The sequence below is a fragment of the Hyla sarda genome, chromosome 9 (assembly GCF_029499605.1).
Source record: "Hyla sarda isolate aHylSar1 chromosome 9, aHylSar1.hap1, whole genome shotgun sequence".
In the NCBI taxonomy this organism is placed as follows: Eukaryota; Metazoa; Chordata; class Amphibia; order Anura; family Hylidae; genus Hyla; species Hyla sarda.
This window is the reverse complement of record NC_079197.1, coordinates 9,583,340-9,600,663: the sequence shown is the minus strand read 5'-3', so window position 1 is coordinate 9,600,663 and position 17,324 is coordinate 9,583,340. Positions and strand designations below refer to the sequence as shown.

At 44.8% G+C, this 17,324-nt stretch overlaps 1 protein-coding gene across 4 annotated transcripts in view; it reads left to right on the top strand.

The window, feature by feature from the left end:
• Positions 1-17,324, top strand: part of LOC130290806 (caM kinase-like vesicle-associated protein) — a 99,564-nt gene that overhangs the window by 67,955 nt on the left and 14,285 nt on the right. For all 4 annotated transcript variants that reach the window (XM_056538895.1, XM_056538894.1, XM_056538897.1 and 1 more), the window contains exon 4: positions 14,376-14,450. In XM_056538895.1, the coding sequence (XP_056394870.1) occupies positions 14,376-14,450 (75 nt within the window). The remainder of the gene's footprint in view (positions 1-14,375; positions 14,451-17,324) is intronic.

Genomic DNA, 17,324 nt, shown 5'->3' with positions numbered 1-17,324 from the left:
CCCCCCCCCCCATCTATACAAAATACACCTTCTGCATGTTTCCTAAGCAATGCATCCCCAACTGTTGAAAAACTACAACTCCCAGCATGCTCGGACAGCCGGGCATGCTGGGAGTTGTAGTTTTGCAACAGCTGGAGGCACCCTGGTTGGGAAACACTCTTCTACATTAATTCTATTCTCCATTTGTAACGTCGTGTTAGGCAGGGAATAGTGCAATCCTGCTCTCACCGAGGTACACTATCCCTGCCTACTTGCGTAATCACCCTAAGCTGGCTGTCCGGGCATGCTGGGAGTTGTAGTTTTGCAACAGCTGGAGGCGTCCTTGTTGGGAAACACTCTTCTACATTAATTCTATTCTCCAATTATAATGTTGTGTTGGGACGGGAATACAGTAGTACAATCCTGCCCTCACCGAGATCCACTATCCCTGCCTACTTGCGTAATCGCCCTAAGCTGGCTGTCCAGGCATGCTGGGAGTTGTAGTTTTGCAACAGCTGGAGGCACCTTTGTTGGGAAACACTATTCTACATTAATTCTATTCTCTAATTGTAACGTCGTGTTGGGCAGGGAATAGTGCAATCCTGCTCTCTCCCAGATCCGCAATCCTAAAGCCTATCCTGAAGTGTTAGGGTCTGTTCACACTACAGAATTTTTCATCTGGCAGCAGTTCCGTCATTAACAGTGGGCGCGGAAAAGAACAATGGCGCTCGGATGCTGCGGACCTGCGCCACCACCATTGACAACAATGCAGCCCGCACAGAATTCTGCTGAAAGAATGAACATGTTCATTCTTTCGACGGGTCTGCAATCCTAAACAACAGAAAACTCATTTACACCAATGTTAGATTCATGCAGCGGAATGCCACGCAGAGATTCCGTAATGGGAACATACCCTTACAAGTTCGCCAGCGGATTGACGCAAACTATTGTCTGTTTCCAATGACAACCAGAAAAAGTTTAGTTTTGTCATTTTTGGATGAAAAAGAAAACATTATCAGCAATTCCGTTTCCTTTTACTGCTGTGACGGCAGGGGGGGCCTGTCTGGGCACACTTATTAAGGCCTCTGTCTAGAATAATGATGTCACAGCAGTGTCTTTCCATCTGTTTTGACACTACAACTCCTAGGCTGGGCATGCTGGGAGTCATGATTTTCAAGAGTCACAGGTTGGAGATATCTGAGTTAGAGGTAGGGTTTTCTATTCGGATTTCTCGTAATTGAGCGCCAGAGGACTTTCCGTTTTTTTTTTTTTCTTTGCTTTTAGTAAAGTTACAGTCAATTTCTCCCAGGACTTGTACATATTTATATGTATTAATACAGAACAGGGCAATCAATCAAACCCAGAGCAGTTAGACATCCATTAATATTTCACACTACTCCGGCTCCTGTTGTCTGCTTTCTATTCACATTGGCCATTTGCCTGCCCACAATTGCTTCCTCCTTACGTCTATGTTCACTTTGTGTTTTCACTTAATGCATTGGTTTACTCTGTGTTTCTAAATGCGGCTGTTTTAGCGGTTTAAATTTGTCAACTAAAAGGGAACCCAAATCGTTTTTAAGACCTAAAAGTATTGGATACTAAAACAAAAATCTTAAATAATTTTAAATGTATCATCCTATAAGGGTAATGTCGGTTCCGTGTTTATTCTGACGCTAAGACACACTAAGGCCATGTTTGGCATAATTGCGTAATTGCAGAATTCCAACGAAACTGCGACAGCATTCTGTGTTCTCATATCACAGAATTCTGCATGGATTCAAACCCTCATTGACTTCAATGGGATTCCGCTGCGATATTTCACAAAATTAAAGATAGGTAACTAAATTTTGCGTATGCGCAATCCTATTGAAGTTAATGGGCAGTAAATTCCGAACAGGAACATAGCCCTAAATTCTAATTCACTGTCTTTGATTCCCCTTGAAGTGTGTTTCGAGAACACAGAAATTCTGCCGCAATTCCTCCAGAATTCCGCAATTCCATTTAGCATGTTTTGCTGTACAGAATTTGTGCGGAATTTCGGATATTCTGCCGGGTGAACATCGTGTTAGGCTGACACTAATGCAGGGAGAGCAGTAAGGTAAGGTCACATGTAGCTGCAGTGTCATATGCCAGAGCAGTGTTTCATAACCAGGGTGCCTCCAGCTGTTGCAAAACTTCCACAATGCCCCTCATCTATACAAAATACACCTTCTGCATGTCACTAGAGCAGTGTTTCCTAAGCAATATACCCCCAGCTGTTGCAACACTACAACTCTCAGCATGCCCAGACAGCCGAAGGCTGTTCGGGCATGCTGGGAGTTGTAGTTTTGCAACAGCTGGAGGCACGTTGGTTTGGAAACACTCTTCCAGATTAATTATATTCTCTAATTATAATGTTGTGTTGGGCAGGGAATAGTGCGATCCTGCTCTCACCGAGATCCACTATCCCTGCCTATTCGTGCCATCGCCCTAAACTGTCCGGGCATGCTAGGAGTTGTAGTTTTGCAACAGCTGGAGGCACGTTGGTTGGGAAACACTCTTCCACATTAATTCTATTCTCTAATTTTAATGTGTTGGGCAGGGAATAGTGCGATCCTGCTCTCACCGAGATCCACTATCCCTGCCTACTTGCGCCATCGCCCTAAACTGTCCGGGCATGCTGGGAGTTTTAGTTTTGCAACAGCTGGAGGCTAGACAGAGTAAAGCAGTAAAGTAAGGTAACATGTAGCTTCAGTGCTTCAGTGTCATATGCCAGAGCAGTGTTTCCTAAGCAATGTGCCCCCAGCTGTTGCAACACTACAACTCTCAGCATGCCCGGACAGCCGAAGGCTATTCGGGCATGTTGGGAGTTGTAGTTTTGCAACAGCTGGAGGCACGTTGGTTGGGGAACACTCTTCCACATTAATTCTATTCTCTAATTGTAATGTGTTGGGCAGGGAATAGTGCAATCCTGCTCTCACCGAGATCCACTATCCCTACCTATTCGTGCCATCGCCCTAAACTGTCCGAGCCTGTTGGGAGTTGTAGTTTTGCAACAGTTGGAGGCACGTTGGTTGGGAAACACTCTTCCACATTAATTCTATTCTCTAATTGTAATGTTGTGTTGGGCAGGGAATAGTGCAATCCTGCTCTCACCCAGATCCACTATCCCTGCCTACTTGCACCATCGCCCTAAACTGTCTGGGCATGCTGGGAGTTGTAGTTTTGCAACAGCTGGAGGCTAGACAGAGTCTGGGAAAAGCTGTGTGATGCAGACTCTAATGGCTGCTGCTAGTAATCACAGCAGGAGACCAGGATACATCAGTAATGGCATGACGCTGAATCTCATCTCGCTTTCATTCCCACTTTTCACTATATTTCTCCTGCTTCCACAATGAAGAAAACCTCCGACTGTTGAATTATTCTAGAAGCAGCAAAGATCATTTTATTGCTGCTGCTGTAAACAGATTTATTGGCTCCCTAGACAGAAGCGCATGCATTTTTCAGACTGCTAGAAGAACTCGGGGCAGAGGGTATATCATTTTCATGTTTATAGGCCAGAAAAATGAAAGGGTCTTTAAACAATGCAATATAAAAAATACAAAAAAGTTTACACCGGGGCAGCTATTGTTTCCGCTCGTGACGATTCAGTTGCATATGGTTCCTGCATTAAAGGGCGTTTGCCTCTAAACTTTACAATTTTTTGAGTTGTCAAGTTAAAATTTTTATTTAGGTTATTAAGGAAAAGTTAAAAGGGTACTACAGGGAAGTAAATACATAAAAAAATAAAATAAAATAAACACACTACCTGAATATATTTTCTGTAAACCATCCTGCCTGATGCACATGGCTCCTGTGGCCTCTGTTGTCTTCTCTGGCTGCTTGATATTCTTTGCCATCCTTCCCTCCCCTTGCCTGCATCTCCCAGCAATTGCAGCTCTGCTCTGCCAGCCAGATGACTCTCTGAGAGCAGCCCCCACCCTCCTGTTCTGAGCAGCAGGGAGAGGTACGGTGTCTGATTGGCTGAGGCTGCACACACCTTACAGTTCTAAGCACTAAAGAGAGCATAACTCATCAGTGCATGGCAGAAACCACATGGTCTGTGTCTTTCAGGCTGGTGGGGGCTGCTTTCAGAGAGGGATTTGGACATAGACAGAGTGGATGGCTGGATGGTGTCATTCCCTCACTTCATTCATGTAAGTGACAACCAAAGAGGGGAAACTGCTCTATATAGATAATGAATAGTATTTAGACATTTAAATAGGTTGATGAGAGGAAAAGGATGGGCTGTGGGTTAAGTTCCCCAGAGTACTTCTTTAATTGACGCCCAGTAGGCAACAGTACAGCTGAAATTTTTACCATTCAGGAGTCTGGAAAGTCTGGGTGACAGCCACTCTGATAGCTTTAATTGGGACCATATAAGAAACAAACAGAATTTTTTTTGTAATTATTATATATTCATTTATTTATCTTTTTTTTATTTATTTTTTTGGGGTGGGGGGGGCTGCAGGTTTGTTCCCTGTAAATGTGGTGATATGTCTTGTTTTTGAGTTTTTTTGAATGGAAATATTGACAATAATAATAATAATAATACTAAATGTCCATATGTATTGCTCTTAAAAGCTTAATAAAAATTAAGGAAAATAAAAAAGAAACAAATAGATAGAAAAGTGTCACACTTTGGGGCCAGATTAGATTATTAGAATATTATGCAAAAGTCCATTGTATTCCAGTAATGCACCTTAAAAGGAAATGAAGCATGAAGTGCTCCAAAATCTCCTGGTAGACGGATGCGTTGACTCTGGACTTAAAGGGGTACTCTGGCCCTATCTAAAGGCTGTCATCACGATACTCCGCTCTGTGACACTGATAATAGGGGGTGCAGCGGGGAGATCATCGCGGGGGTCCCCAGTGGCAGGATCCCCGTGATCAGACATCTTATCCCCTATCCAAAGGGAAGATGTCTAGGGCCGGAGTACCCCTTAAATGAAGCAAAGTGGACCAATAACAGCAGATGACATGGCTCCCCAAATCATAGTAATTGGGGGGGGGGGGGGGTTCAAGTTTTCATGAGCTGTAGCCATAATCCTCCCAATTATGATAAATCAGGTCTTGAACCATCTCGCTTTGCATGTAATGAGTCTCATATATTAGTTTCACCTTTTAAGTTTCATTACTGAAATAAATGAACTTTGCACAATATTCAAATTTTTCGAGTTTCACCTGTAAATACTGCCCTGAAAACACTGCTGTTTACTAAAATGATAAGTTTTAGATCATTTCTCTGCCACGCTGATAATAGGTGTGGCTTTGGTGAACAGTGGTGTAACTTTAAAGGAGTACTCCGGTGGAAAACAATTGTTTTCATCTCAACTGACAGAAAGTTAAACAGATTTGTAAATGAAATGTATATAAAGAACAAGAAAGGGGAGAGCACTCTAAGGGCATATAGAGCACTCTAAGGGCATATAGAGCACTCTAAGGGCAGATATTACCTGGACTGGAAAGCAGCCAAACCCCGGTACCTGTCTTTGTATCTCCTGCGGGGTGCACACATACAAGCATCAAGTATCGGAAAGATTCAATGAAGAAAAAGGTAGGTGCACTCACCGCTCAGCGGAGACCACTGCATCTTAACCCTTCCAGTACTTATCACCTGCTGTATGCTCCACAGGAAGTTGTGTAGTTATTTCCAGTCTGACCACAGTGCTCTCTGCTTCCACCTCTGTCCGTGTCAGGAACTGCCCAGAGCAGAAGAAAATCCCCATAGCAAATCTCTCCTGCTCTGGACAGTTTCTGACACAGACAGAGGTGGAAGCAGAGAGCACTGTGGTCAGATTGGAAAGAACTACACAACTTCCTCTGGAGCATACAGCAGCTGATAAGTACTGGAAGGGTTTAGATTTTTTAATTAAAGTAATTTACAAATCTGTATAACTTTCTGGCACCAGTTGATTTGACAAAAACATTTTCCATGCTGGGATTTGTAGTTTTGCAACAACTGGAGAGAGACATCATTTAGAAAACACTGCCTTACAGGACCATTTAACCTCTTAAGGACCCAGGACGTACGGGGACGTCCCCGCACCCTGGGCCTTAAGGACCCAGGACGTCCCCGTACGTCCTGGCGTTTTCCGGTCCCTGCCGCTCGCCGGGCAGAGATCGGAACTGGATGCCTGCTGAAATCCTTCAGCAGGCATCCAGGGCAAACGCCGAGGGGGGCCATGTAGGCCCCCCATGTCGGCGATCGCCGCAAATCGCAAGGGAAATCGCCCTTGCGATCTGCGGCGATACCGGGCTGATCGGGTCTCTGGGACCCAACCACCCGGTAATTTCGCATGATCCCGGCTGTCACAGACAGCCAGGACCATGCTGATGTATAGGAGCGAGGTGGCAAGCCTGCCACCTCCTCCTATACCCTGCGATCTGTCGGTTAGTTAACCGACCAATTGCAGGAGGGGGGGCGGTTACTTCCTCCCATCCTGCCCGGCCCCTGAAAGTCCGGAGAGGACGGGAGGAAGACCGCAGGACGCGGCGGGGGACGGGGGAGTGCTGGGGACCGGCCCCGGTACTTACCTCGTCCCTGAAGACCCGGATCCAGACGATGAAGACGGCGGCGGCGACAGGTGAGTAGATCTTCAGCCGCGGTCGGGCCCTTTACAGTAATGCACATCGCCGTAAAGCGACATGCATTGCTGTAATAGGACCCTGTAAACTACAACTCCCAGCATGCCCAGACAGCCCTTGGCGTCTGGGCATGCTGGGAGTTGCAGTTTTGCAACATCTGGAGGTCCACAGTTTGGAGACCACTGTGCCCTTCCAGATGTTGCAATACTACACATCCTCAGCATGCCCTTACTGTCCAGGCATGCTGGGAGTTGTAGTGCTGTAACATCTGGCCCTTCAGATGTTGCAGAACTACAACTCCCAGCATGCCTGGACAGTTTTGGCATACTGGGGGTTGTAGTTTTGCAACATCTAGAAGGGCCCAGATTGGGAACCACTGTATTAGTGGTCTGCAAACTAGTCCTCCAGATGTTGCAAAACTACAACTCCAAGCATGCTGGGAGTTGTAGTTCGGCAACATCTGGCTCTAAAGATGTTGCCGAACTACTACTCCCAGCATGCCTGAGAATGTTTGGGAGTTGTGGTTTTGCAACAGCTGGAGGCACACTGGTTGGGAAACATTGTTTCCTAACTCAGTGTTTCCCAACCCGTGTGCCTCCAGCTGTTGCAAAACCACAACTCCCAAACATTCTCAGGCATGCTGGGAGTAGTAGTTTTGCAACAGCTGAAGGTCCCCCCTGTGAATGTACAGGGTACATTCACATGGGCAGGCGGCTTACAGTGAGTATCGGGCTGCAAGTTTGCAATGCAGCAAATTTTGCGCGGCAGCTCAAACTCGCTGTAATCCCCGGCCCGTGTGACTGTACCCTAAAAACACTACACTACACTACCACATAATAAAATAAAAAGTAAAAAACACTACATATACACTTACCCCTACACAGCCCCCCCTCCCCTCCCCAATAAAAATGAAAAACGTCTGGTACGCCACTCTTTCCAAAATGGAGCCTCCAGCTGTTGCAAAACAACAACTCCCAGTATTGCCGGACAGCCGTTGACTGTCCAGGCATGCTGGGAGTTTTGCAACAGCTGGAGGCACCCTGTTTGGGAATCACTGGCGTAGAATACCCCTATGTCCACCCCTATGCAAATCCCTAATTCAGGCCTCAAATGCACATGGCGCTCTCACTTTGGAGCCCTGTCGTATTTCAAGGCAACAGTTTAGGGCCACATATGGGGTATCGCCGTACTCGGGAGAAATTGCCTTACAAATCTTGGGGGTCTTTTTCTCCTTTCACCCCTTATGAAAAGGTGAAGTTGGGGTCTACACCAGCATGTTAGTGTAAAAAAAATAAACTTTTTACACTAACATGCTGGTGTTGCCCTATACTTTTCATTTTGACAAGAGGTAAAGGGGAAAAAAATTTGTAACGCAATTTCTCCCGAGTACGGAGATACCCCATATGTGGGCGCAAAGTGCTCTGGGGGCGCACAACAAGGCCCAGAAGGGAGAGTGCGCCATGTACAGTTGAGGTGATTTGCACAGGGGTGGCTGATTGTTACAGCGGTTTTGACAAACGCAAAAAAAACAAAACCCCACATGTGACCCCATTTCGGAAACTACACCCCTCACGGAATGTAATGAGGGGTGCAGTGAGAATTTACACCCCACTGGTGTCTGACAGATCTTTGGAACAATGGGCTGTGCAAATTAAAAATGTTGTACAGCCCACTGTTCCAAAGATATGACAGACACCAGTGGGGGGTAAATGCTCACTTTACGCCTTCTTACGTTCCTCAAGGGGTCTAGTTTCCAAAATGGTATGCCATGTGGGGTTTATTTTGCTGTTCTGGCACCATAGGGGCTTCCTAAATGCGACATGCCCCCCGAGCAAAATTTGCTCTCAAAAAGCCAAATATGACTCCTTCTCTTCTGAGCATTGTAGTTCGCCCGTAGTGCACTTCAGGTCAACTTTTGGGGTACCTCCATACTCAGAAGAGATGTGGTTACAAATTTTGGGGGGTATTTTCTGCTATTAACCCTTGCAAAAATGTGAAATTTGGGGGGGAAACACACCTTTTAGTGATTTTTTTTTATTTTTTTTTTACGTATGCAAAAGTCGTGAAACCCCTGTGGGGTATTAAGGCTCACTTTATTTCTTGTTACGTTCCCCGAGGGGTCTAGTTTCCAAAATGGTATGACATGTGTTTTTTTTTTGCTGTCCTGGCACCATAGGGGCTTCCTAAATGCGACATGCCCCCGAGCAAAATTTGCTCTCAAAAAGCCAAATATGACTCCTTCTCTTCTGAGCATTGTAGTTCACCCATAGTACACCTCAGGTCAACTTATGGGGTACCTTCATACTCAGAAGAGATGGGGTTACAATGTTTGGGGGGTATTTTCTGCTATTAACCCTTGCAAAAATTTGAAATTTGGGGGGAAACACACATTTTAGTGAAATTTTATTTTTATTTTTTTACATATGCAAAAGTCGTGAAACACCTGTGGGGTATTACGGCTCACTTTATTCCTTGTTACGTACCTCAAGGGGTCTAGTTTCCAAAATGGTATGCCATGTGGGGGATTTTTGCTGTTCTGGCACCATAGGGGCTTCCTAAATGCAACATGCCCCCCAAAAACCATTTCAAAAAAACGTACTCTCCAAAATCCCCTTGTCGCTCCTTCGCTTCTGAGCCCTCTACTGCGCCCGCCGAACACTTTACATAGACATATGAGGTATGTGCTTACTCGAGAGAAATTGGGCTACAAATATAAGTATACATTTTCTCCTTTTTCCCCTTGTAAAAATTCAAAAATTGGGTCTACAAGAACATGCGAGTGTAAAAAATGGAGATTGTGAATTTTCTCCTTCACTTTGCTGCTATTCCTGTGAAACACTTAAAGGGTTAAAACGCGGACTGAATGTCATTTTGAATACTTTGGGGGGTGCAGTTTTTATAATGGGGTCATTTGTGGGGTATTTCTAAAATGAAGACCCTTCAAATCCACTTCAAACCTGAACTAGTCCATTAAAAATTGTGAGTTTGGAAATTTTGTGAAAAATTGGAAAATTGCTGCTGAACTTTGAAGCCCTCTGGTGTCTTCCAAAAGTAAAAACTCATCAATTTTATGATGCAAACATAAAGTAGACATATTGTATATGTGAATAAAAAAATAAATTATTTGGAATATCCATTTTCCTTACAAGCAGAGAGCTTCAAAGTTAGAAAAATGCAAAATTTTCAAATTTTTCATAAAATTTGGGGATTTTTCACCAAGAAAGGATGCAAGTTACCACAAAATTTTACCACTATGTTAAAGTAGAATATGTCACGAAAAAACAATCTCGGAATCAGAATGATAACTAAAAGCATCAGAGTTATTAATGTTTAAAGTGACAGTGGTCAGATGTGCAAAAAAAGGCCGGGTCCTGAGGTGTAAAATGGCTGGGTCCTTAAGGGGTTAAAGGGGTACTCCGGTGAAAAACTTTTTTTTTTTTTTTTTTTGTAAATCAACTGGTGCCAGAAAGTTAAACAGATTTGTAAATTACTTCTATTAAAAAATCTTAATCCTTCCAGTACTTATTAGCTGCTGAATAATACAGAGGAAATTATTTTCTTTTTGGAACGCAGAGCTCTCTGCTGACATCACGAGCACAGTGCTCCCTGCTGACACCTCTGTCCATTTTAGAAACTGTCCAGAGTAAAAGGAAATCCCCATAGCAAACATATGCCGTTCTAGACAGCTCCTAAAATGGACAGAGATGTCAGCAGAGAGCACTGTGCTCATGATGTCGGCAGAGAGCTCTGTGTTCCAAAAAGAAAATAATTTCCGCTGTAGTATTCAGCAGCTAATAAGTACAGGAAGGATTAAGATTTTTTAATAGAAGTAATTTACAAATCTGTTTAACTTTCTGGAGCCAGTTGATATATAAAAAAAAAGTTTTTTCCTGGATAACCCCTTTAAGCTCACATGATGCATTGCTCTCTGGTAGGAGGCATCAGAGGAATTATGAATGTAGCTTTGTAGTCATTTACAAATCTGTTTAACTTTCTGGCACCAGAGTACCCCTTTAATCTCAGTTGTCCAAATCATGGTGCAACCTGTATATTGGGGTCATTTTATCCAAATTGACCTAATGTAAGTTGCGCCATATCCACAACCGGTGATACAAAGCCCCCCACGATCTGTGTGCGCGCGGACCCTCAATCGTACTATTCCACCTGCTCAGTGCCCACCTGCTGACATAACCTGGTTCACTAACATTGAGGAGGCAGGGGTTAATGCCATATTCTCCATGACATAGCCATTGAGCGATGTGCCAGCTATTCTGGGCGCTGTGACCGCCTTCTATGTATCACTGTGACAGACAGCAGCGATCAGCAGCGGGGAGGAGGGTTCTACTTTCATACATATTTATCAGCTGTTTTGCCCCAGTTTTCCTCGCGACACACAATGCCCAGTTGTGTTTTTTTTTTTTTGTTTTTTTTTGTTTGCGGGACAATTTGCTGACGGCAGCAGTTTTAAAAATACAAGAACAATAGTTAAGGAGGGGCGTCAAAAAAAAAAAAAAAAAAAGGCGCCGCGCCAAGGAAGCTATTCTCGGCAAGTTTACACGCTATTAATGAGCGGCATCACAGCGACCGTCAGACAGGTGCTCTCGTTCATACACTGAGCCCGCTCGCACGCTGCCAAGTGTATTCTCCTGACAAATGTGCATTAAAATATATTACCGCCATTATGCGAGACTATTTTTAACAGCGCCCTCGATATAATGCCAGATTTATGAAGAAGCTGGCGCTTTGTTACAGGGGAGTGGGGGGTAAGTTTATTAATCGGCTGCGTGGAGCGGAGACGTCAGCCCTTCGGGTATTTTATGGTTTTCCCTTTTTAAACCAAATTCGTATGGTGCAAGAGAAGGCAGCATCCGGTGCTGTACCCATGAAGGTACCTAGCTTTTTATGAACCCAGAATGGTAGATAATGTTGCTTTGTTAAGCAGGAACATTCCTTCACCCTGAACTTTTTTTTCAGGAACCAGGAAGCTCAGGATGAACAGGGCTGTACAGTATTTGTGTATTTAACTTGAATGGAACAAGGGATGATACATATTCTACATCAGTGTTTCCCAACCAGTGTTCCTCCAGCTGTTGCAAAACTACAACTTCCAGCATGCCCAGACAGCCTTCGGCTGTCTGGGCATGCTAGGAGTTGTAGTTTTGCAACAGCTGGAGGCACACTGGTTTGGAAACACTGTTCTACATTAAAGGGGTACTCCGGTGGAAAACCTTTTCTCTTTTTTCTTTTTTTTTTTAAATCAACTGGTGCCAGAAAGTTAAACAGATTTGTAAATTACTTCTATTAAAAAAAATCCTAATCCTTCCAGTACTTATTAGATGCTGAATACTACAAAGGAAATTATTTTCTTTTTAGAACACAGTCCTCTCTGCTGACATCATGACCACAGTGCTCTCTGCTGACATCTCTGTCCATTTTAGGAACTGTCCAGAGCAGCATATGTTTGCTATGGGGATTTTCTCCTACTCTGGACAGTTCTTAAAATGGACAGAGATGTCAGCAGAGAGCACTGTGCTCGTGATGTCAGCAGAGAGCTCTGTGTTTCAAAAAGAAAATAATTTCCTCTGTAGTACTCAGCAGCTAATAAGTACTGGAAGGATTAAGATTTTTTAATAGAAGTAATTTACAAATCTGTTTAACTTTCTGGCACCAATTGATTTAAAAAAAAAAAAAAAAAATTTCCACCGGAGTACCCTTTAAATACTCTTCTCTACTATAATGAAAACGCTGGCAGGATTGCTTGGACAGTTCTTAAAATGGACAGAGATGCCAGCAGAGAGCACTGTGCTCGTGATGTCAGCAGCGAGCTCTGTGTTTCGAAAATAATTTCCTCTGTAGTACTCAGCAGCTAATAAGTACTGGAAGGATTAAGATTTTTTAATAGAAGTAATTTACAAATCTGTTTAACTTTCTGGCACCAATTGATTTAAAAAAAAAAAAAAATTTCCACCGGAGTACCCTTTAAATACTCTTCTCTACTATAATGAAAACGCTGGCAGGATTGCTTGGACAGTTCTTAAAATGGACAGAGATGTCAGCAGAGAGCACTGTGCTCGTGATGTCAGCAGAGAGCACTGTGTTCCAAAAAGAAAAGAATTTCCTCTGTAGTATTCAGCAGCTAATAAGTACTGGAAGGATTATGATTTTTTTTTTATAGTACCCCTTTAAGATTGCCTCGGGCATCCCGGCTGTCTCTGGGTTGGGCCAACTGCTCGATAGAGTAATTTATTGTACCGTGTTGTATTCCTGTGTTGTGTTATCATTAGATAATGTACTGTTACTTTAAGGGATTGTGGCAGAGTGAGACAGGTGACCCTGATGCCCCAATGGGGTACCCTCAAACCTAGCCCTTATATAGTGTAGAGGGGGTAGAAGTTAGAGAGTGGAGAATGTAGTCTGGGCTTAGACTCTAGTGTGGAGTCTGGAGGAGTCGGTCTAGTGTGTGGAGAACTCGGAGGGAGCCTAAGGAGGAGAAATCCAAAATCTGCAGCCACGCCAATCTCAGGACGCCCCCTCACTCCGGTGAAAGTCAAAGCCTAGCGGTGAGCATTATATTCTGGGGGAAAACCTTCTTGTCAGTCAGTCAGTTTAAAATCTTAAAGTCAGCATTAGGCTGCTACTTAATCTCAAGTATGCAGCAACAGCGACTACAAATCCCAGCAAGGCGACAGGCTATCCTAGATCACTCTGCGCTTCCTTCTGCACTAAAGTCTGTACTGTGACGGATTTAACAACTTCTGTCTCCGTAAAGATAGTTATCCATATCCTTGCACCGGTGTATTCCTTACCCTGCTCCTGGTCCAGGAGAAACTAACTCATCCTCGGAAAGTCCAGGTTAACATTGCCCTGGCGTCACGAATTGCACCTTCGGCTGTCTGGGCATGCTGGGAGATGTAGTTTTGCAACAGCTTGAAGCACCCTGGTTGGAAAACACCATATGCCATTATAAGGATATATATAGAAAAGGGTGGTCTTTTGTGAGATGACCCATTTAAGTAGATTTATCATCAGGAAATGCTGTAAATATGTCTTTTCAGAAGCTTAGTGATTGGTGGATCTCTTCTGAATTGTGATATATCAACATTTCATGTACATTTATAATATAGAACGTAAAGAGAGTTTTCCTTTAGCTTCAGGGACGCCACTGATCCTTTTTTCCTGGAGCTTCTCTGGAGGCCGCAGCCTGCCGCACTGTTCTATAATCTATAAGAACACATCTGTATATCTATGTGTTTTTAATATCTTTACTGGATAAAGAAAGGGACCTGCTGTCTCTCGATAAGAGATTTGTGCCCCAGAGCAGCTGTTCATTGTAAATCCCGCACATTATCTAATCTTCGTAATATAAAATTTATTATATTCCGTAGGGGTCTCCAACTTGCGCCTCTGCAGCTGTCACAAAACTACGACTCCCAGTCTGTCCTGAACGCCACATGAGTTGTAGTGTGACAAGTGCAGGATTGTCGCAGATATTCAGTATATTATAGAGGATGGCGAGGAGAGAGAACAAGGACAATGGGGGGAGATTTATCAAAACCTGTGCAGAGGAAGAGTGGTGCAGTTGCCCATAGCAACCAATCAGATCGCTTCTTTCATTTTCCACAGGCCTCTTTAGAGGCCTGTGGAAAATGAAAGAAGCAATCTGATTGGTTGCTATGGGCAACTGCACCACTCTTCCTCTGCACGGGTTTTGATAAATCTCCCCCAATTTGTCTACCAGGTTGTGGTATTTTGTATTGTATAATGTCGTATCTACTATTCCTCTGCTCTAGGGTGAACCATCCAAATATCCTGCAGCTGATCGATACTTTTGAGACCAAGAAAGAATTTTATATTATTCAAGAACTGTAAGTATTGCGACTGATATATAGGATTAAATATAGAGCTGTGTGTAGTGACTGGAGGGGACGGGCTGTGTATATAGTGACTGGAGGGGACGGGCTGTGTGTAGTCACTGGAGGGGACGGGCTGTGTATATAGTGACTGGAGGGGACGGGCTGTGTATATAGTGACTGGAGGGGACGGGCTGTGTATATAGTGACTGGAGGGGACGGGCTGTGAATATAGTGACTGGAGGGGACGGCTGTGTATATAGTGACTGGAGGGGACGGGCTGTGTGTATAGTGACTGGAGGGGACGGGCTGTGTATATAGTGACTGGAGGGGACGGGCTGTGTATATAGTGACTGGCGGGTACTGGCTGTGTATATAGTGACTGGAGGGTACGGGCTGTGTATATAGTGACTGGAGGGGACGGGCTGTGTATATAGTGACTGGAGGGGACGGGCTGTGTGTATAGTGACTGGAGGGGACGGACTGTGTGTATAGTGACTGGAGGGGACGGGCTGTGTGTATAGTGACTGGAGGGGACTGGCTATGTATATAGTGACTGGAGGGGACGGGCTGTGTATATAATGACTGGAGGGGACGGGCTGTGTATATAGTGACTGGAGGGGACGGGCTGTGTATATAGTGACTGGAGGGGACGGGCTGTGTGTATAGTGACTGGAGGGGACAGGCTGTGTGTATAGTGACTGGAGGGGACGGGCTGTGTGTATAGTGACTGGAGGGGACGGGCTGTGTGTATAGTGACTGGAGGGGACGGGCTGTGTATATAGTGACTGGAGGGGACAGGCTGTGTATATAGTGACTGGAGGGGACGGGCTGTGTGTATAGTGACTGGAGGGGACAGGCTGTGTGTATAGTGACTGGAGGGGACGGGCTGTGTATATAGTGACTGGAGGGGACGAGCTGTGTATATAGTGACTGGAGGGGACGAGCTGTGTATATAGTGACTGGAGGGGACGGGCTGTGTATGTAGTGACTGGAGGGGACGGGCTGTGTGTATAGTGACTGGAGGGGACGGGCTGTGTATATAGTGACTGGAGGGGAAAGGCTGTGTATATAGTGACTGGAAGGGACGGTCTGTGTATATAGTGACTGGAGGGGACGGGCTGTGTGTATAGTGACTGGAGGGGACGGGCTATGTATATAGTGACTGGAGGGGACGGGCTGTGTATATAATGACTGGAGGGGACGGGCTGTGTATATAGTGACTGGAGGGGACGGGCTGTGTATATAGTGACTGGAGGGGACGGGCTGTGTGTATAGTGACTGGAGGGGACAGGCTGTGTGTATAGTGACTGGAGGGGACGGGCTGTGTGTATAGTGACTGGAGGGGACGGGCTGTGTGTATAGTGACTGGAGGGGACGGGCTGTGTATATAGTGACTGGAGGGGACAGGCTGTGTATATAGTGACTGGAGGGGACGGGCTGTGTGTATAGTGACTGGAGGGGACAGGCTGTGTGTATAGTGACTGGAGGGGACGGGCTGTGTATATAGTGACTGGAGGGGACGAGCTGTGTATATAGTGACTGGAGGGGACGAGCTGTGTATATAGTGACTGGAGGGGACGGGCTGTGTATATAGTGACTGGAGGGGACGGGCTGTGTGTATAGTGACTGGAGGGGACGGGCTGTGTATATAGTGACTGGAGGGGAAAGGCTGTGTATATAGTGACTGGAAGGGACGGTCTGTGTATATAGTGACTGGAGGGGACGGGCTGTGTATATAGTGACTGGAGGGGACGGGTTGTGTATATAGTGACTGGAGGGGACGGGCTGTGTATATAGTGACTGGAGGGGAAAGGCTGTGTATATAGTGACTGGAAGGGACGGGCTGTGTATATAGTGACTGGAGGGGACGGGCTGTGTATATAGTGACTGGAGGGGACGGGCTGTGTATATAGTGACTGGAGGGGACGGGCTGTGTATGTAGTGACTGGAGGGGACGGGCTGTGTATATAGTGACTGGAGGGGAAAGGCTGTGTATATAGTGACTGGAAGGGACGGGCTGTGTATATAGTGACTGGAGGGGACGGGCTGTGTATATAGTGACTGGAGGGGACGGGCTGTGTATATAGTGACTGGAGGGGACAGGCTGTGTATATAGTGACTGGAAGGGACGGGCTGTGTATATAGTGACTGGAGGGGACGGGCTGTGTATATAGAGACCCAGATCAGGTACAAGAATACACAATTTACCTGCCTTACTATCACAATGAGGGACATTTATCAATGTTTGCTTATGTATTCTTTTTTTTTGTAATTTTTTCCTTACTTTTTTTTTGCTTATGTGCGACGTATTTATCTACTGCTTTCAGCCTGTTGATAATTTTCTTTCACGTAAGCAATTTTTCCTTTTTTAATTTGGTAGTAGCTTTTTCTGCTCCATGTTTGAGCTGGAGTAAATTTAGTCAATTTTTAACGCTGTTGCGACTTTTTTTTTTGCGAAGTTGCGACTGTCGCAGTTAATAAATACCTGACTACCCGTAGTCCATTTTAAAATTATTACTACGTAGTAAATTTTAGGAAAACTTGCTTTTCTCGCTTTCCAGTCAAAATGTCGCACGAAAAATCGTGTAGTCGCAGTTGCGACAATTTTGCGACAATTATAGTAAAGAAAACCTGACTAAACCCGTTGATAAATGTCCATAAATATTTATATCAACATTGAAATTGCAACACCAAGAAGGACAAGCCGTACATTTATCCAAATAGATGATGATGCAGATAGCGCTATGATCCACAAATTATCACATTTTCCAGCGCCTGTGTTGTTCAACATCAAGAGGCTGCTGTGGCTCCACCTTACTTCTATCTGTGGCATGTGGGAGTGGCACCAATCTTGGCATCTGTGGCATGTGGGAGTGGCACCAATCT